Source organism: Thunnus maccoyii, chromosome 7 (genome assembly GCF_910596095.1).
Source record: "Thunnus maccoyii chromosome 7, fThuMac1.1, whole genome shotgun sequence".
NCBI classification, from domain to species: Eukaryota; Metazoa; Chordata; class Actinopteri; order Scombriformes; family Scombridae; genus Thunnus; species Thunnus maccoyii.
In genome coordinates this window covers 2,041,630-2,061,961 of record NC_056539.1, presented here as the reverse complement: position 1 = coordinate 2,061,961, position 20,332 = coordinate 2,041,630, and the positions used below count along the sequence as shown (strand labels likewise).

General features: G+C 39.6%; 1 protein-coding gene across 5 annotated transcripts; it reads right to left on the bottom strand.

Moving 5' to 3' along the window:
• Positions 1–1,733: 1,733 nt before the first annotated feature.
• Positions 1,734–19,010, bottom strand: taf4b (TAF4B RNA polymerase II, TATA box binding protein (TBP)-associated factor). 5 transcript variants are annotated; one of them, XM_042416219.1, is made up of 16 exons: positions 18,782–19,010; positions 17,662–18,126; positions 17,312–17,433; positions 16,032–16,157; positions 15,698–15,826; positions 15,021–15,146; positions 14,647–14,736; positions 13,921–14,052; positions 13,534–13,666; positions 12,140–12,224; positions 11,840–12,000; positions 11,354–11,484; positions 6,659–6,784; positions 6,360–6,416; positions 4,129–4,236; positions 1,734–2,298 (listed from the first exon to the last, which is right to left on the bottom strand). In XM_042416219.1, exons 2-16 carry the CDS (start codon positions 18,116–18,118, stop codon positions 2,173–2,175), a joined length of 2,109 nt encoding a protein of 702 aa, XP_042272153.1. In that variant the 5' UTR covers positions 18,119–18,126; positions 18,782–19,010; the 3' UTR covers positions 1,734–2,172. The 5 variants fall into 5 exon arrangements, with proteins under 5 accessions (XP_042272153.1, XP_042272155.1, XP_042272156.1 ...); XM_042416221.1 differs by having other exon boundaries at positions 15,021–15,143; positions 18,782–19,009; XM_042416222.1 differs by having other exon boundaries at positions 16,032–16,139; positions 18,782–19,009.
• Between the last annotated feature and the right edge of the window lie 1,322 nt (positions 19,011–20,332).

Sequence of the window (20,332 nt, the reverse complement as noted above, 5' to 3'; positions counted from 1 at the left end):
ACCGACCAAAAATATCTGTCTCTGTAGCTGCTAAATGCTCCACTATGTTCACCAGCTAGTCTAACGGTGTCTGTCTGCTGTTTGGTGCTGAGCAGATAGTGTTTTCTGTGGCTCTTGAGGAGCTTTGTCAAGTGAGAAAATTACTGAAGTCCCATCACCTGGCTTTGGCTTTGAGTTTCAACATTTTTAACAGAAAGCCTGCTACAACAAACGCAATACTACATTTGACCTGAAATATCTTCAGAACTTTGTCTCCATTTCACCTTTACGTACTACATTACCTGGTTCTTTTTAGGAAGCTTTCTAGGAAATAATCCAACTCGTGAAAAAAAGCATTACAATGTATTGCCCAATATGAAGTTTAAGTTTTGTTTCAAAGCCCTCTACTTCTCTTTGTACTTGCAGGAAAAAAAATCTCAAAAGAGAAATACTGAATGCTTTGTTTACTTTTGTTGTCCTAAAAGTACTAAAAGTAACATTTTAATATACTATATATACAAGATTAATCCCCCCACGTTGCCAAAACCCCCAGATTCTCAGAGGAAATACAGCATGACCTCAGTGTCCTCAACAGCAGCTACAGCCCTGTTGTCCCATACCGGGGGCTACACGTCAGGATATCTCTGCCACTGCTGCACCACTCTTACTCATTTTTGAAAGTCAATCACAATACACGTAACTTTGTAGAGGCACAGTACTAGATCACTTGACTACCCCTTTAAAGGCAGACAGTCAAACTAATACCAGATTTTTATTGAGCACAAATGTCCTACATTTCTCATTTTTCCTCTGCAATAAGCAGGGACTGAGGTCTGTAGGCAGCACATCAACAGCACACACTGCTATTTACCTTTCAGACTTCATTCAGAGGTATACTTTACGAGCACAATATTGAAAACAATCCATTTAATGCCAAGACTACTGGTTGTATGTACTGTAAATGTTGTATAAGTACTGTATATGTTCAATTCAATTCACAATGTATAGATTATGGAGGCATGAGCCTTATTTGCATGTAGTATTGCATTGTTTTGTAGTAGTTGCACAGACCATCGTTTACTTTTACCAGGAGCAAATCTGTCATGTTTACATTTGGTAAAGTAAAAATTCTAGCAAAATCACAGAGTCCCTGTGAAAAAACAACTTTTATTAATTTCAGCCTTAAATTTATTTTCAGCATGTAATTTGTATTCTTGGAGGCACAATTACTCTTTTCACTTCTGTCTTGGAAAAGAAGCAAAGGTGGAATCTACACAAGAAGGTGTGGATGTGTTATTCATGCAAACTGAAATCTGTTCAGATATGTTTTACAGGACAAGTTGGCAGATATCTGTAAAGATGCATGACACAGCAACCCAAGCCAACATTATTTATTATGTTTCTTATTTGTTTTGCTTTATTCTTGTGAGATAATTTAATGATGAATAAATAAGAAAATTTAAGTAAGGCTAAAGGCTAAATGAAGTAACATGATGACCATGTTTACAATGGTCACCATCTTAGTTTATTAGCATGCTAACATTTGCCGACATGCAAGTAAGCACTATACATAAGTAAGTAGTTGAGGCTGATGGGAATGTGAATAGTGTTGCAGGTACTTGGTGATAAATCTCAGAATGACTGAGAAAGTGCAGAAAAGTCTCTAAAAAAGCTCTAACAGACAGCCTGTCATGGAAATACCTGATCTGACAGCTGTTTGCATTGTGGGAAGAAGAGAATCATTGGATGCTAAATAACTCAAACTTTTTTTTTTTTAATGGTCAAACAATAAACAAGCAGATGAAGGAAAACAAACCTAAATCCAACTGAGAACTCAACACTTACTGCCTTTACTCAACAATTCAACTAACAGCAGTGTTCACTAGAAGCACTTATCTACTATCTTTATAATCCTGCTCCTGGAAATCTTTCTTTTTAAAGAAACAAACATCAAAACCAAAATCAGGAGTGCTATTAGAGACCAGCACCAGTCTTCCAAACAACATAAGACATTTATATATTATAGGAGATTATTATTCTATTAATCTATTTATAGATATAGATGTTTTATACAGAACTGACACAAAGTGCAAAAAAATAATTTTAAGGTAAATTTTAAGAAAATAAAATAGGGCACTTTGGATATTTTAAACACAAAACAAAGATGATTATTATTATTAGAGCAGCAGGTTATCAGAGCATTGCTTTGTACAGAGTGAGGGAGTGGCGTAGAAAGTGATCCTGCTCCATACACACCAGCAGATCCCTCAGCATGATCCGAGTCACTCTGTGAACACCCTGCCTGGGCAGCAGAGACACCTGAGACACACACACACACACACACACACACACACACACACACACACACACACACACACACACAGTATTAAAATGACATTGTCTTCGGCTATACATTTATGTAATAAATAAGCAATAATCTACATCAATTGTCACGCTTTCCAACATAGTCCATACTTCAACGATTCAATTTAGAACTACTGTTAAATCAAACTTCTACCTTAACAGACAAAATCTTTTGCCAAATGTTCAGACTAGGTCTGTAACCAACACTTGTTTTCATTATCAATTAATCTGTCAATTGTTTGGACTATAAAATATCAGAAAATGATGAAAGATGTTTCCCAAAGCTGAAGGTGACGTCCTCAAACGTCATTTTGTCCCTACCAACAGTCCACAACCCAAAGATATTCACTTTACTGTCATGAAGGTCTAAAATAAACCAGAAAATATTCACATTTAAGAAGCTGGAATCAGAGAGTTTGGCCATTTTTTCCTTAAAAATTGATTGGAAACAATCGATTATCAAAATTGTTGGCAATTAATGTAATAGTTGGCAGCTAATCAGTTAATTGATTGATTGTTGCAGCTCTAGTTCAAACATCAGAGGTTTTGAGTGTGAAAGTTCATTCTTCATTGTGAACAGTAGTTGGACAGAGTCAAGGTCAATCTTTCACAGAGGGAGATTCAAGTGAGATGTGGTTGAAAGCCCTGGGAAGAGCTAGTAAGTGGACCTCGAAATAAATCTTTTTTTCCCTAAAAAAACAGCAACATTATGTTTCTTTTGTAACAAAGAAAATGTTCTGTATACTCAACCGCTCCCAAAAATCTAGCCCTTGAATTATTATGATTTAAAACAATGTCAAAAAGATTATTACAGTTATAGTGAAATATTAGAATTTATTCCTGGACAAAAGTTCTGTTTGACAGCTGCCCCAAAGACCTGTTCTCATAGAGCTCCTATCTGAGCATGTGCAGTAACACATGCTAAAGAATAAAAAAAAAAAACTCCAAACACTCTGCCATCACTCCTCCATACTTCCTGTCATGAGCCACTGCTGTGCCAGCTGAGGTAAAGCCTGTGAAGAGGTAAAGGAAGCCCTGTGGCTGTGAGAGGAAAGACAGAGAGAGAGAGAGAGAGAGAGAGAGAGAGAGAGAGAGAGAGAGAGAGAGAGAGAGGGGCGGCAGGCATGCAGCTAGCTGGCTCCACTGGGTAATGGAGTTCAAAGGCAGTGAGAAGTGTGTGCAGTTAACGGAGCGCCCTCATCTTTAAACCTACAGCCTGCAGGGCCACCACTTAAACACACAGAGAATTAAAGAGTCAATGAAGTAAACTAACAGTCTCACACATGCTTGCTGTGCTGAGCTGAGCTGCAGGCTTCCTCTGTCTGCGTTAGCACTTGATCTGAACTCTTATGATGCCAGGAGGAGGAGAGGCTGGGATTTACAAATCACTCCGTCTACATGATTGTGAAACTGTGATCAGATTTTAAAACTGTGTTGAAAATGTTTCGATATTATTATGGGTTTCAGTTACAATTGTTTCTAAATGCTGTTTCAGAGGTGTTTCCATCCACAGAAGAACAAGACATGAGATGAACTGAATACATGGCAACACAGATGCTGAGTATGGGCTAGGGCTAGAGTTAAGGCTTTAAAATGTTCTCAATGCAAAAAAGGCCACAGATAGAAAAAGAAATAAAGAGTAGAAATCAAGAGGACCCCCGACAAGAAAACACTGACACATATACATGTTTTGAAAACTGAAATGTGCCATTATAAACAGACCTTGTTGTAACCCTAGTATGAACAGGTTTATCATACAGGAGCCTAACCAGCGCTCAGACCAACCTGGCTCTCCGTCTGCTCCAGAGGTCTCTTCTTGCGAGGCCCGATGGCAGCCAGCGCAGTGAGGTTGGCCTCTTGCTGCTGCAGCTGAGCTGCTTCTATCTGTTGCAGCTGAAAAGAGGAGAGACACGGTGGGTTTTAGTTTTAGTAAATCACTAGTTTGACACTGGCTAGTACTAGCTGGCAAAACCTACAATATGAAGAAACTGACCAATTTGTAATAAACCAGAATAAAACAAGTTCACAAGATGTATTCTGTCTCCTTCAGCTTTCTCATAACTTCCCCAGTATGAGGGATCAGAGTTCATTGAATCACAAATCAATGGTTTGTTTGAGCTGCATTTCACTGAAGGCTACAACTCTAACCTGAGAAACAAGCCTCAATTCAAATCATTTCCAATTAGCACCACACCTACTCAAACTTTGAGCATGTGTGTGTGTGTGTGTGTGCGTACAGACTTGGCAGCGTGTGTGTGTGTGTGTGTGTGTGTGTGTGTGTGTGTGTGTGTGTGTGAGCATGTAAACTGCCATGTAAATGAACAGATTTCATAGCTGTGGAGAGACCGCTGGGAGCGTGATGGCTGGGAGCAACACAGCAGCCTGAGAAGGAAAACAACCTTGTGAGGCGTTACCGGCTCCTTAAATAGCCACGTTGCTACCGGTGCCTTTCATCTCCCCTCACACTTCTCCCTGCCCTGCTGGCAGAAAACATCACACACACTATCGCATTACTAAATGAACAATTAGCATGAAAAATGGCAGGGATTAAAAGAGTTCCAAAACAGAACTTCTTGGGAGTTTACTCTGGCCCACAGAACAGAGAAATATTAAATATCCACAGATTTTTCACTACTGTGGAAAATAAAGATTATGGCGACCAAGGGTGTTGGGGGGGCTCCTGTGTGGGTCTGAATGAATGTAAATGACAGTGGAAACACTGAATTTTACATTGAAACTGACAAAGAATTTGTATTTTATGTGGATTGGTAATGTCTGAGCAACACCCGATCCACTTCATGTCTGCATCGGTGCAGATAGTGATCCAACAGATCAAATCATCTCTACTTTCCCGCAGACAGTCAGTCTAATGGATGTCTAAGAAATCAGATTCTGATTTGAAAACTAAAGAAACACGTCAGGAATCCTGGAAACATTGTCAATTTTCTATTGCATAGTTCACAAACCTGAAGGAAGACATCATTCTCCACAGTACAAGACTTTATATTGTATTTTAAAAGATTTTTTTCTTCCCAAATATAATATTATTAACAGCATTAATATCAAAATCAAACTGCACATGCATGAACAAAACAAAAATACAGTAACAGTGGTTCAGCATTAGTTAGTCTTGATGTACAGAACAGTTAGTCGACCAGCTGATCAACAGGAGCCAATCTACAACTATGTTTACAGTAAACTGATCGTCTGAATCATTTTAAAAGCTGCAGAGTGTTCTCTAATTCCAGGGCACAAACATAAAATACTCACTTATCCTCTCAGATTTGTATGATAAACTGATTATTTTGGATCAGACAAAAACAAGATCTCAGAAGACAACACTGTGGGCTGTTGAAAACCACACCAGGCTTCCCCTGTACAAGACCTTCTGATACACATAAAACAATATAAGCACATGACACCATCATGCTGTTCTGTTCTCTGCTCCCAATTAGGTAATCTGTGCCAAAATGTCCACTTATGAAATAAAGTCTGCACTGTATATATGGCATTCTGAAGTGGTAATTATACTGATGTGAACTATCCAACCAGAATCAGTTTCTGAATAAATCTGATGGTAGAAATGAGCCCTGCAGTTAAACAACCATGTTTCATTTTGTAACACCTAGTTTTAATAGGAGCCTGGAGAGTGACATCATCTAAATGTTGTTGATTGGTCCATCATCTGTCAGGCTCATTTGATTATCAATGGATGCTTTTGTAGTGAATAATGGATTCATGACAACACACTCTGGATGAAGCAAGTCCATACTTTAGTTGATTGTTTAGTTATTAAGCCTGCACATAAACCGTATGGTTGAGTCTTCCAGCTGTTACCAGCTTCCACATATACAACTCAAAACAGCTGTTTTAAGCAAATAAGCTAAAACAAGCCAAGTATACAGAGTGAAAGCACCAAACAGCCAAAATAAGGGAGTGTCTGGTGGAGAAAGTTTACCATCTGGCAGCTTAAGATACAGACATTTTTCTCAGACTGAAAACACACACATACACACCTCTTTGGCCCGCTGCTTGAGCTGCTGATGCTGTGGATCCTCAGTGTGTGAGCGACTCTGTGAGTCCAAAACACACAGATGTGCTGTTATTATGCAGCGTTTTCATACTTAAACACAGGCAGAGATGAGGTGTCCACAGACAGTCAGGGTACCTTTATAATATATTTATTTAGATAATCAGCTAATAGTGGTTTCATACTAAATGTATCTGAGTGTATATAATTTCCTTGTTTCTGATGAAGACTATGGTTTTAGTGTCATTTCAGTCAAACTGAGAAGAGTGCTGCTGTCTAGCTCACCCTGGCCAAACGCAACAGTCTCTCTTTCTCCTCTTTCTCCTTCCTCTTCCTCTTTAAACTCTCCACTTCCTCCAGGAACCGAAGCTGAGAGCGAACATCACTCACTTTGGTGTTCCACAGGTCCTCCTGTTGGGTCACACACACACACACACACACACACACACACACACACACACACACACCGGGGAAGAACTAGAAGTTCATCTGAACACAATGCAAGGACACAAAACCTCATAACGGTACATATCATACACATATTATTGTTAATTACAACCCATCAAAAATAGGAGTATAAAAAACAAAAAGAAAAAAACTTATCTATATATAAACACAAATTTGGACAAATTGAGTCCAGATATTGCAAATAGGGACCTCAAGATTCTTCCCACTTATGTTGAAGATGATGAAGAACCAAAACAAGTTCATGCAACCACTTTGTGAAGCACAGTAGAGTTGATGTCTTCCAGTTTTTGAGTGTTTTTTTGCTAGTACCATGCCCATCAATGAAGCTGTTTGGATGTGTGAAGGGAGAGTTAAAGAGTCCTCTGAGCATCCAAAGAGAACCAAGTCCTTGTCAGGAGAGAGAGTCCTGTGGTAAACACCAGCAAAATAAATACATTCTTGACCAGAATGGATGAATTATTGAATAGTCCCAAAATAAATGAATCAATGTACCATCATATGATTTACATTTATCACAGAATGGAGACATGGAGGGGTAAAATGTATGTAATATGACCTCAGAATAATGAAAACGGTGAATCACTTTGAGCTGAATTAACTTGTGTCTACTGTTTATTGAACAGTAAGTTTGGGAGCAATTTGAGGTTTATCACATGATTCAAAATGTTTTTGTCTCATCTTTAGTAACAGACTACTACATTCCCCTCCAAGGACAGAGTAATATTCAGATTTTAATTTCAGAATCTTGTTATAGTCAGACTGTAGTGGAGATGTTTTATTTGTTTTACATGAATAATTTCTTGTTCAGTTTCTTTCAGTTTTTTAAATGTTGCTTTTTTTCCTTGAGGTCTCAAAAGAAATAATATAATCCTCTCATGGTAACTAAGTATTTCCCAGAGAATAGAGAGTCTGAAACGCTTCCATTGTCATTCATCTCTAAAAGATTTCTGAGATATTTGGTCACGTACTCTTTAAAACCTGATGTTGATAGTAGTTAAATCTACAATGATATTCTGGTTTGGAAAAGGAGGACTGTAGCTGCTGCTCAGAGATCAATACACTGTGATAATGTGCGTTGCTAATATTAGAGACTTGACTAATAGTAGTAGTGTGTGTGAGCGTCAAAACGTGCATGTGTGTACATGCAAGTGGGTTAGTAGAGAGGAGAGGGTGAAAACACCGAAGAACAAAAGATCTCAACGATCGTGAGGAGAAGTGGCGCTTGCTTTTATTTTCACAGAGATGTGGCATGGAGATGTCCTTATTCACCAGCCATGGACTGATTTCAACAAATAAAATACAACCCATGGTGCCATACACGATGACGAGCTAACACGAAGCAGTCCAAGCAGTTGGACAAGCACAAATCAGTGTCTCATGCAAGTTTGTCTCATGCTTCAAAATAAATGTAGAAAAGAGTGTTCTTCTCCTTCATAGGCCTATTTATAGACAGGCCAGAGTGAGGCTGATTGGAGAAAGGTCAGAGGCACTCACAGACTGTTTAGCCTTCTGTCACAGGGGGATATTTGTGTCTCTCAGGCTTTGCCAAAGGTTGTTGGACTGATGGCCTCAGCCCTGGTGGTGGTTCCTATGGGACGCTTGCACATGAAGGGAATGCAGCGTTGGGTGGCTTCTAACAGGCTAGACCTGCGCTGTCATGGCCCTCACAGGGTCAATCCCACAGCATGGGCTTCCTGACTCAGGGAGTCAGCAGTGAAAAGCTTTCTCTGAGAGAGACAGAGACGACCATCAAACACTTTTCGTCCTCTCCACTTCCTCCTTTTCATTCATGCATTACATCCAACAAAAGCAGCAGTAAATACAAAGAACAACAGGACAAATCTGTGTTCTGTTTTGCTCATGTGTGAATGCTGAGTTTTAAGCACGGCAGCTGAGCGGCACGCAAGAGAGCGCGGCAGAGCGAGGAGAGGGAGCGGTGGAAAGATTTCTCTGAAACAGAAAGCCTGCAAATGACAGTGTTTTCACATCACCTTTTAGTATCAGCTCAGCTTGAGAAAAGTTTTTCACATGGCATGCTATAAAAAGAGAAAAATAGACAGCAAAAACAGAGCTTTTAAATCAAGAATGGACAGACTCTTAGGCTACTTCCCACGGGCAGTTCAAAACCAGTATGTCTCATTTAAGCACTAATATTTTGAGCAAATATACCCACTCAAATGATCTGAACTGAAGCCACAAAAAATAAATGATCCAACGGGCTAATATGATCAATCCACTTTATTTTAGGATGCACATTTTTTCAAAATCTCTTTGTTATGTATTTCATTTTAAATGCAGCCCTCACTGTCGACAGGTAGCCTCTGAACTTCTATCCACCAGGGCCTGCAATGAAATTGCCTCTTTCTTCACTGACAAAATTCAGAAAATTAGACAAGCAGTCAGTGCCGACATATCAGGTACAGGGTATGTGTTGTCCTTCAGTCCAATTAAATCAATTCAAGTAGTATGACACCATTTTATCCAATTAACAATAAACATTATACAACATCTGAAATCCTTGCTTTGTCAGAAATGTTTCTAACCGCATGGCCTCAGATCTTCTACAAATTGTCAACATGTCTCTTTGCTCAGGTGTCATCCCACAGGCCCTGAAAACTGCCGTCATCAAGCCACTCTTAAAGAAAAATCTAGACATGTCACTAATGAACAATTATAGGCCCATATCAAACCTCCTGTTTTTAAGTAAAATGACTGAAATAGCTGTTTCTCAACAGCTGAACAACTTCTTGGCACTAAACAACTGTTTTGATGTCCTCCAGTGAGGATTTCGACCACACCACAGCACTGAGACTGCTCTTGTTAAGATTTAATGACATCCACTTAAACACAGACAGTGACAGAATTTCAGTCTCAGTATTACTGGATCTCAGTGCTGCATTCAACACAGTTGACAACACATTACTAGACCGACTGGAAAACTGGGTGGGACTTTCTGGCACAGCACTTAAGTGGTTTGAATCCTACTTAACTTTGAATCCTACTGTCTATATGTGTCTGAGTGGACAAAAATGAGCTGGGAGTTCCCCAAGGCTCCATTCTGGGGCCTCTTTTGTTCAACATCTACATGCTTCCACTGGCTCAGATTATAGAAAATAAAATATGTTACCATAATTATGCAGATGACACACAAATTTACATAACCATATCACCAGGGGACTATGGTCCAATGCAAGCACTGAGTAAGTGCACTGAGCAAATCAATGATTGGATGTGCTAGAATTTTCTTCAATTAAACAAAGATAAAACTGAAGTAATTGTTTTTGGAGCCAAGGAGGAACGATTAAAAGTTAGCACTCAGCTCTAATCGGTAATGTTAAAACCACAAACCAAGCCAGAAATCTTGGTGTAGTCTCAGACCTGAATTTCAACAGCTACATTAAGACAACTACAAAGTCAGCCTACTGTCACCTAAAGAATATATAAAGGATTAAGGAACTTACATCTCAGCAGGATTTGGAAAAACATGTACATGCATTTATCTTCAGTAGACTCAACCACTCTAATGGTCTTTACAGGTCTCCTTAAAAAGTCGATCAGACAGTAGCAGCTGATTCAGAACGCTGCTGCTCGAGTCCTCACTAAGACCAAAAAAGTGGATCATGTCACTCCAGCTCTAAGATCTTTACACTGGCTCACTGTCTGTCAAAGAATTGACTTTAAAATACTGCTATTGGTTTATAAAACGCTGAATGTTTAAGGGCCAAAATAAATTTCTGATCTGCTGCTACATTATGAACCATCCAGACCTCTCAGGTTGTCTGGGACAGGTCTGCTTTCTGTCCCCAGAATCAAAACTAAACATGGAGAAGCAGTGTTTAGTTTTTATGTTCCATATATCCGGAAACAAACTCCCAGAAAACTGCAGGTCTGCTGCAATTCATGCACTGCATTTAAAGTTCTTTTAAATCAAGACTGAAGACTTTTGTTACTCTAGAGTGTAACTTTTATTCTTGTATTTCATCTCTCTAATCCAATTTTAGCTTGTTTTTATTATGGTGTTTTTCTTTTGCACTTTATCTCAATGCTTTAAATGTTTTATGTAAAGCATCTTGAATTGCCTTGTTGCTGAAATGTGCTATATAAATTAACTTGCCTTGCCTTTTCCACAGTGTCATTTTATTGTTGGAGGAGCTGATAACATCACAGAACAGAAAAGATGCCTAGCTGTCTGTCCAAACTGGACTAAATGATGTTGAGTTTAAGTTTTGTAGATAATACACATTATTTTAATGACATTTGATGACTATATGTTCAACAAATTACTTTTTCTAGAGGATCCCCTGGACAGTTTTTTTTTTGGCAAAAGCACATCTAAAGTGAAATCTTTATAAGCATTTCTGTGTTACACATCGGTGTACAAGTAAGGTGCCACTGCAGTGATGGTGGCTTTTCTACTTACGCCTACAACCCTGATTCATCTATGGAAATTGTGGTTAAAAGACAAAAGCAGCAAAATTGTAGACACTGACTATCAGTGCTGAGCTGCTGTACCTTCAGGGCTGCCTTGCGGTGTTCTGCCATCACAGTGAGCTTCTCCAGCATCCCGCGCAGACACTCCTGAGTAGCATGAGAAACCAGAGCTACCACCTCAGGACCAACATCAGTCACCCCCAGTGCCTGTCCTAACACAAGACACAATCCTCTTATATCACAGGAGGAGTCACACAACAGCTCAGCTTATCTACAGGTATTTCACTGAATTCACACTGAATTTCTTTAACTCATTACTAAAATAGGTGGTTGTACAATGAATTCATTTAAATATACATTTATAAATAAGTCTCCAAGTCTGACATCAGCAGGGTTATTTTTTGAGACTTGATAAAGCTCCTCTACAGAAGTGTTTTGTTGGAGTGGTACTCCCTTTGACTAGTAAACGGATCTCCATATGTAAAATCAGTGGCGTGACCCTTTAGTGCTTCATAGTGAAAATATTGAATGCAATCTTTACGCTCTGCCTCTGTATGGCTGTTGTACCTGTGTGAAGGATTCGGCTGAGCACTGGGTTAGGAGAGAGGAAGGGCTGATCCTGACATGACTGCACCACAGAGCCAACCATGGTGGTCAGGATCTGTGCATTCTCCTCTCTCAGGTTGACTCCAGCCATGGAGGCGACATCATTAATGTCATCATCTTCTCTGGGAAACACACACGAGTTCATGTCAGTAAGCTTACAACTATGACTGAATGCTAGTGAGATTCACTGAACTGTTTAACTACAAACCACACACAATTAAATTTGAGTCTACTAAGTGAGTAAAAGACTGTATGTATTACTTGTAAGATCCTGAACTGTCCTTGAATGCAAATTTGGTGGAGCATGGTGGATCCTGGGCAAAAGGCTGCTTCATAGATAAAGTTCCTATAAGAAGAGAAACATACAAAGTTGTTTGGACGGTGGCTTTTCATTTAGTGAAGTGTGTGTCTGAGTTGGTCTACTTTAGAAGATAAGAAATGAATATCTGCTGAAATTGTGTGACAACAAGCCTCTGTGAAGGACTAACTAAAGCCCCATTGGGACAGGATTTATTTCTCTAGAGGAGAGGGGGTGATTCTCACATTGTACTGCTGGTCAGTGATTTAATCCAGTCCAGAACAGGTATGTGGGTAATTTTTCACCCCACCCCAATAATAATTACAGCCAAAATGACCTAATGTTTTTCACTGAATGCCCTGGTCCTCTTGTGATTTGAATCCTGTCCAGAGGGACATCCTTGTATTTAAAAGTGGATCTCTCTTTCTCCATGCCAAAAGCTGCCTGTTGTTTTGGTTTTCTTTTCTTTTTTTTTTAAATCAGCTTAAAAGTCTGCTGAATTAGCTATTAGCAGTTCCTGTTTGCAGTGTAGCCATGGATGTACAGACAACTATCACTGGATTACTTTTATACTGAAGAAAACTTAAAGATGTGATCATTCTCAGGCAAGTTCTGCAGGCTGTTTTTTCTCTGATTTCTAAGTAGATTTATGGAGGTTTACTGGCGATGGACATCAGAGATAATGATATCCTCAGGTAAGTCACACTGAGTGATATGAATGAGTGTTTAATTACGATTTGTTTTGAGTTTGGACTCCAGAGAACAATTTGTGACTCTTCTTCACCTCACACAGTATCTTTCTTTAAAGAAATGAGATGTTCTTTCCTCTGAAGCATCATGTGAAGCGACATCCCTTTCTGATGACGGCTGGATCAGCTGTCAGTCAGCTTTAACAGCTGTAGAGACTTCTGATGGAGTTTGTGTGCACTGTGCTAATACTAACAAAAAGGTGCACATTTATCACTGCCAGAGCAGTTGTTTTCTCTCTGCAGCCTGTTACCTGTTTGACAAACCCCTGCACATGAATAAAAACCTGCATTCTGTATTTGCTCATAGACACAGGAACCATTTCAACTGGCAGAATGTGTTTATATTAACTAGTAATTATTTGCATCTGTATTTATTGATATTCTGATTGTGAATTCATGATTTAATTACTGGAATATTCTCAGGGTGTCTTTTGAACAGAGCAGGAATAAGTGCTTTGGGATGGCCTTCATGGTGGCGGACCAGGTGGTGGATGTAATGTAGTCTGGCCAATTCGATGGCAATGTCTTCTATGTGCATTTATACCTGCATGGCATGAATGTGCATTTTTCATGATGCAGATAAAATAAAAATGTGATTTTCACATTACCTGTGAAGTGTTTCCCTGTCTGGATCACTGTGTGTTTGGGTGTGGGCCTGCTGCTCTTGGATATGTATGCTCTGGACTGGGCTAACATAGTCAGCCCAGGTCTCACAGTCGCTCCTCTAGGCTGCTGCATCATCTGCAAGCATTCAGTGTCATTCACAATCATGGTATCACTTATATAGATGACAACCAGCCCCTCAACCATCGTTCACCTGAAGAGCTCAGCCTTTAATCAACCTTGTTAAATGCACTTCAGATGTCTGTGAATGGATGACTAATTTCTTTACAGTAAAATAAGGGACAAAAAGGTTTATAGGGAAAAAGACATGCTTTTATATTGAAAAATGTACACTGCTCATCACATCAAACAATCACAAAACATCTGTTTACCTGCTGGCTAGCCTTGAGGGTTTTTCCTGTGTCAGTGGACTGCTTCATGGTGGGATTGCGGGTAGAAGTTGAAGCCTGTTGGATAAATAACTGGGGGTCTGCAGTAAGGCGGCGCACTGCAGGAAGACTTTTCTAGCAGCAATAGGAGAAGATGAGGGGAAAGAAGTTATGTCAAATTTATTTCTGGCACCATATAACAACAAAATTCAGTCCAATTTAGTCACCGAAATGACAAAAGAGCCCTGACAAAACCATGACAGCAAACTCAGGAGCAAGTATGATCAATACATGATTCATTTGCCAGGTGAGAGGTCGCAACACATGATATGCATTGAGTAGAAATGACCAAATGTTAATAGTCTTAAGTTTTGAGCTACAATGGTAGAATGTTTGAGTATGTCCACATTAATCAGTTTGTAAACACACCCTCATATCTTCATTTCAGCCCAAAATGATGTTTTTTTCTCTCCCCAAATGGAGCTTTTCCACAACAGTTTCCAAAGTATTTAATCTTAAAGCACCGGCTTGGTGTTTCATTGTATACAGGGAAAATTTAACTTTTACAAAACAATCATTTAAGCTGCAAAGTGGAAAAAAACTGGAAAACATGTACAGAGAACAACTACATCACTAATTTGGCTGCATTAAAACACAGTATAGTACATGAATAAAATCTTTCCAGACCATGAAGAGGTCACAATTATGTGTATTTGAACCACTTTTCACCTTGAGGAAAGGCACCAAGCAGGGCTGTGGTGTTGACTTCAACTCCTGATAGAGTTGTTCTGTAAACTCCTCTGCTTCTACCTTCCCTTCCTGCAAGGTTAGAAAAGCTACAATTACTTCACAAAGCACATTTAATACATCAGTACATTAGATATTACCTGGAACATTAAGTTTAAAAAAGGAATGAATACTAAAAAGGATTTATTGTGAAGCTTTTTAAGGCCTTCAATTAAGATCTTTTAGTGTATTTTCATGGATTGTAACGAGATATTTAACAGACAAATTACAGCACTGACTTGTTTTTATAACTAACTGTAAAATACAGAGCCACAAAGTGAGAGCAGCTTGTGTGATGATGGAGAGGGGAGACATACCAGCAGACTCCTGACCAGTCCTCTCACGTTGTTAGCCATGTTGGCTGACTTGGAGTCACTGGAGGCCAGCTTGATCAGAGTCACCAGGAAGTTTTTGCACTTCTTCACACTTTCAAGGGTCTCCTGCTGATGGAATGTTGATAAAAGTCAACTTGTCCCCCTTTTTCTCCCTTTGCTCCTTTTTTGAAATTTTTAAAAATCATTCTTCTTTTCTTTTATATACTCATACACAAATGCAAGAGTATAGAGTATGTTTTTTATGTGTCATCCCTGTACACCTGTCTTATTTTGTCTGCTCCTACTTTTACTAGTTGTAAAAGCATTTTCACAACTTTCTTGACTTAGGAAATAACTCCCATCTCAGCCAATGTTTAGGAGAGCTACAGAGGACTCCTAACAGCAAGTCATCCACAACTAAGCATGCTGGGTATGTTCAGGTGTTGGGGGAGGGTCAAATCTATTATTTGGACTGGGTGTATTTTAACAAAGCAGTAGCAGAGCAGTAGCAAGGCTTGCTATCAACAGCTACTATATAAGGCTACCTGTAGAAGGGTGATAGGGTTGTTGGTGTCCTGCCTCCATGTTTACCTGGCCGAGTGCTGCAGTTTCAGACTTTTCTTAGCAAAGTGAAATGTAACCGGAGGCAGCAGGTCAAAGCTGGACCAAGTTGGACTCACCTGACTAAATGTGAGTGGTGGCTCCTTTTTGGTTTCTGTGATGGCTGCCTGAAAGTGAGGCTGGCCCCCCTGATCAGCCACAGCACTGAGGGTCTGGACCACAGCTGGTTTAGGAGCTACACCAATCACCTGAACAATACACACAATACAATACAACACTACAAACAGCAGCAGATACAACTCACCAACACTCTCACATTTTCTGTTTATTCCGTCATCATTATCATTATTTATGACAGGTGAAGTTACTAACAATTCTCATGACCAAACACTTCATGAGTAGTGAAGTCTGGATGTGTTGCTGTCAGTGACTGATGTGACGCAGCTCTGGTACCTTCACCACAGCTGTCTTCTGGACTGATGCAGGCTGGAAGCTGGAAGGGGCCGTCATTCTGATCACAGTCACCTTCTCGTTGCTTTTACTTGCAGGTGCTGCAGATAGCTGTTCCACACATGACAGCTGGTTATGACCGCAGATGGATATAAACACTGATGATGGTGTCTCTACTGATGCTTTTTGCCTACATAACAATCTGTATACTCTATACATCAAAAAACACTTGATGCTTCACTTCATGACTAAGTCACATGTGCTGTTTTCTCAGGCTTTGTCTGACATTTCACATGAACTCATTTTATCATACACAGCACTTGAGGACTTAAAGGTCTTGAGAACTTCTCAAAAGTTCTGGACACAGAGCGCCCCCACTATACGGTTACTGCTCAACGTCTCTGGTTTGATTCCAGCAAGGGACTTTTGTTGCATGTCATACTCATCTCTCTCCCTTTGTTTCCTGTCTGCCTCTTGACTAATGACTGTCAAATAAAGACAAAAATGCCCCCCACCCAAAAAAAAGAAGTTTCACAGGCTTATCAGGTTTTACATTTTCCATTTTTTCTTGATGCTAGCAGCACCTCATACTGAATGATGCTGACTTGCTCACATACTGATATGTGTAATTTTATTTAATTTACAGTGGGTTTGCAACCAGATCCTTCATCTTTGCTATGTTTAGACATCATTTAAAGGGAATTTTTACTGTCAATCTATTAAAAATGTCCATAATGACAAAGTGAAAATGTGCCTTTTTAGGTTTTTGCAAGACAATTTAAAGTGAAATACAAAAACACCTGCTTCACTGCAGGTGAGGTCACACTTAAAGCAACACTTGGACAGTATAATGCATTTCAAGTAAATGTCCCTGTGATAAACATACACTTTGAGAAGCTGTTAACTGATCCCTTGATTGGTCATTTTTGTGGCTGTAATTTGTGGTTGTGTTGTATTGGGTCATATTGTATAGTAGGTGTACCTAATAACTTTAATACAATCTAATAAAACACAATCTGTCTCTTGCCACACTGTATGGTAACTTAACTATCTACACTTCTATGCTTACTTCATTCATATCGACTGTAGATTTTGATCTCAAACTTTGTCACAGCAGGTTGTTGTACAGCCAATCAAATAAATAAAAAGAATCAAAACACAACCTGTATCAAACCAGATGTCCTTTACAGACACTGAATCAGCTTACTGTCAAATAAATGGTAAAAGGAAGGCCCCACATTCCTCCACTCCAGTATTAACTGAAAGCAGCAGCAGACACACACCTGCGGGGTCAGTATTCTGGCCGCTTGACCGCTGCCAGCTCTCGGGCCCTGCTGAGCCTGTGCCAAAGCCTGCTGGGATACCAGCATCAGCTGACCCCTGTCACTGCGGATCAGCATCATACCTGCCACAACCAGTACCAAATCACTTACTACTGTGTTTACTTGATGACTTGCCCTGAAAAGTAAAATTATTAAGCAAAGGACATGCTTGTGGAGAAAATATAGACAGTAACAGACAACACATACTGTCGAGTGAACATAATAACCAGTTTTCAAGCTGAAACACAGGCAAGATAAGTAAACATGAACATCACCAATCAGGACTATAAACAGTGCCTGTTGCTGCTCACCTGGTGGTATCTGGATATTGGCTGGGAGCTGTGTGGAAGCAGTCTGTGGCAGTCGAGGGGCCACAGCTACCGGCTGTGGAGTGGCAGCCCTCGGTACAGTTATCATCACCGTCCTCCCTGGAGTTGTGGTCAGGTTCATGGAGGCCACCTGGCTCACAGCTGCTTTAGTTACCTGTGGTGGCCCATCGGCACTCGCTCTTCCTGGGGTGGCCACCTTAGCTGCCACCATAACAGAGGGAGAGGTCTGAGGGCCTGGGGCTGTAATTGTGGAGGAGGCAGGTTGGTGGCTCAGGCCAGCGGGGGTGTCTTCAGGTGTCTTTGAAACCCCTGCAGCAGTGAGGGGTCCACACTTGACTGGGACCTGTATTATCTTTACATGAATAGCTGCGTCTCCTTCCCCTGTTGTCCTACAGGACTCCAGCTTTTGAGTTTCAACAACCACTTTATTTGTAGCCATAATTATTTCTAAATGGAAGAAAAATGTGATTTTATACATAATCCAAAACCAACAGTTCGTTTGTTTCCCATTTGCTAACATTACAACGTAGACTAACCCATGCTAGGTCTTTATGTGATTTACATTGAAAACATTGCATTAAAAGTCCACAAAGTAAACACAAAGTCTCGTTAAAGGTGAGCAGTTCCACAATCCCGCTTACCTCTGATATTAACTGTTACTCAGCAATTTAGCTACTCCAGTTAAGTAACTTTAAACCTTGAAATTTACCCCCAGCTTTAGCTACATACATGTTGGTGAAAGACTAATTACAGGTAAGTTATTGCTAATGCTAGTTGACAAGCGGGAAAGATTTAGTATTCATTCTATAATTTGACCTTTTTTTTCATTTGTTTGATGCCTGCTACTTATGTTTCCCTATTTTGAAGGCAAAGTGACATGTCATAACGCAGGCTAGCATCAACAAAGACAACATGAACATTAACGTACATGATGTGTATCGTTGTCTGAATTTGAATGGATATCATTCTTCTTATTATTATTATTAATATTTTATAGGAAGATAACGACTTTCCAAGTGAATTATCGTAAGAGTAACATTCTGTAAAATGGATGTAAATCTTTGATAACCCTGCCAAATCCACAGCGGGCTCATGAGCTCACCTGTTAGGTGTTTTACTGGCTGCGTGAGAGCCGCGTGCGGCCACAAACTTTCATACGGACGCGGTGCTGCGTTTGGGGCACACGGGAAACATGGGCACCATGATAGGCTACGACTGGAGAAGTTGTGAGTTGAATCTGTGTCAAAATGATGTTAATTGAAAAAAAAAAGAATTTCCGAAGAGGGTTTAACACTATTTATACACGTGGTCATGGTAATTCACCAGCAGAGGGCACAAATGCGTCGTTTTACCGTTCACGCTCCTCAGCACTTAAAAAAACTTATGCTGGTAATGAAGAGGTTATTTTACCTGCAGAAAGTATAAAATCAAATGAACTTTACAGTTGTTATATGCAAATTTTATGAAGGATATTGAGTGATGTGTCAAAATAAACAGATAAAAAAGCTGCTTTGAAATCAAATTGCAAAGTCGAAACTATTCTAATTCCCATATAAAGCTTCATGATCTTACACATTACAATACAATCGTCATTTCATTTTTTTTTAACCTGACTGAGTGAACCGCACAAGAACTCCACTGTGCATGTACCTTGTGCCTGTGCAAATGGCAATAAAGTCTCTTGAATCCTGACAGTGGATTATGTCTCTGAGGTCCTCCTAAGTCCCTTTCATTTCAGTTTTTATATACGGAATTAAGACAGGAGCTAGGATACAAAGAAAAAGAGAACAATTTATTTTCTTTCTTCTCTTCTTTTCTTCCTTCTTACTCAGATTTTATAATGCTCAGTGATTCTAATGTTGTCTAGAGTCATGATCTCTTTGATGATGATGATGATGATGATGATGATGATGATGATTTAGGACTATGCTGGTTTTAGGGCCTACAATATATTCATATAATTCTTTTGTTTTTGTAGATTTAATGTTTTTCTTCCCCTTTTCTCTAAACTGCTTAAATGGGCCTCTGCTGTCAAATGATTCTTGTATGTCACTATGCTCATGTTGAATAAAAACTGGTCAAAACTGGCCTGTTTTTGACGAGTTTTTAAACTGACTTCAGTGAGCACACAGGATGATGGGTGCTGCTTTAATTTAGGATCTTTTCATTTAGAGGCTTCACATAAAAAAACATGACCTACTGTCAAAATTTGCATGTACATATGTGCTACTGATACCTAGGTTCAAAACTAAGAGAGGTGGCAAATATTATCAACATATTTTCGTTTATTTTCCACTCAAATTCACTCATAAGAAAACTAACTGAATATGAGGAACTTCCATAAGTAGCATTCAATGTAACCTTGTAAATATAAGTGTTCATGTTATTGTGTATAAACCATGTATATATTATTAGACCCTGTGATTATTTGGGCAGTGTGTTGTGACTGAAATATCCCAGGTTTGATTTTGGCAGCAGACACACACACCTGCCTCTGTTAGCATCCCAAATGTGCCATTACTATCTGCTGTTGGAATAAGGCCTCAGTATGGCTCAAAGTTCTTGTCTAATGTGGAATACTGGAGGGGTCTGCATCTGACCTATTTTTGTAACACTTCAAAAAGAGACCATATGACAACCACCCCAACTTTAC

What these genes read in the sequence shown, in the direction of transcription:
- taf4b (XM_042416219.1), bottom strand. Translation starts at nt 18,118, where the DNA reads ATGGCTACAAATAAAGTGGTTGTTGAAACTCAAAAGCTGGAGTCCTGT. An exon ending in GACTGGTCAGGAGTCTGCTG is followed by an intron (nt 14,737 to 15,020) that starts GTATGTCTCCCC and finishes CTAACCTTGCAG; the next exon opens with GAAGGGAAGGTAGAAGCAGA. An exon ending in GACTGTTGCGTTTGGCCAGG is followed by an intron (nt 6,417 to 6,658) that starts GTGAGCTAGACA and finishes TTGGACTCACAG; the next exon opens with AGTCGCTCACACACTGAGGA.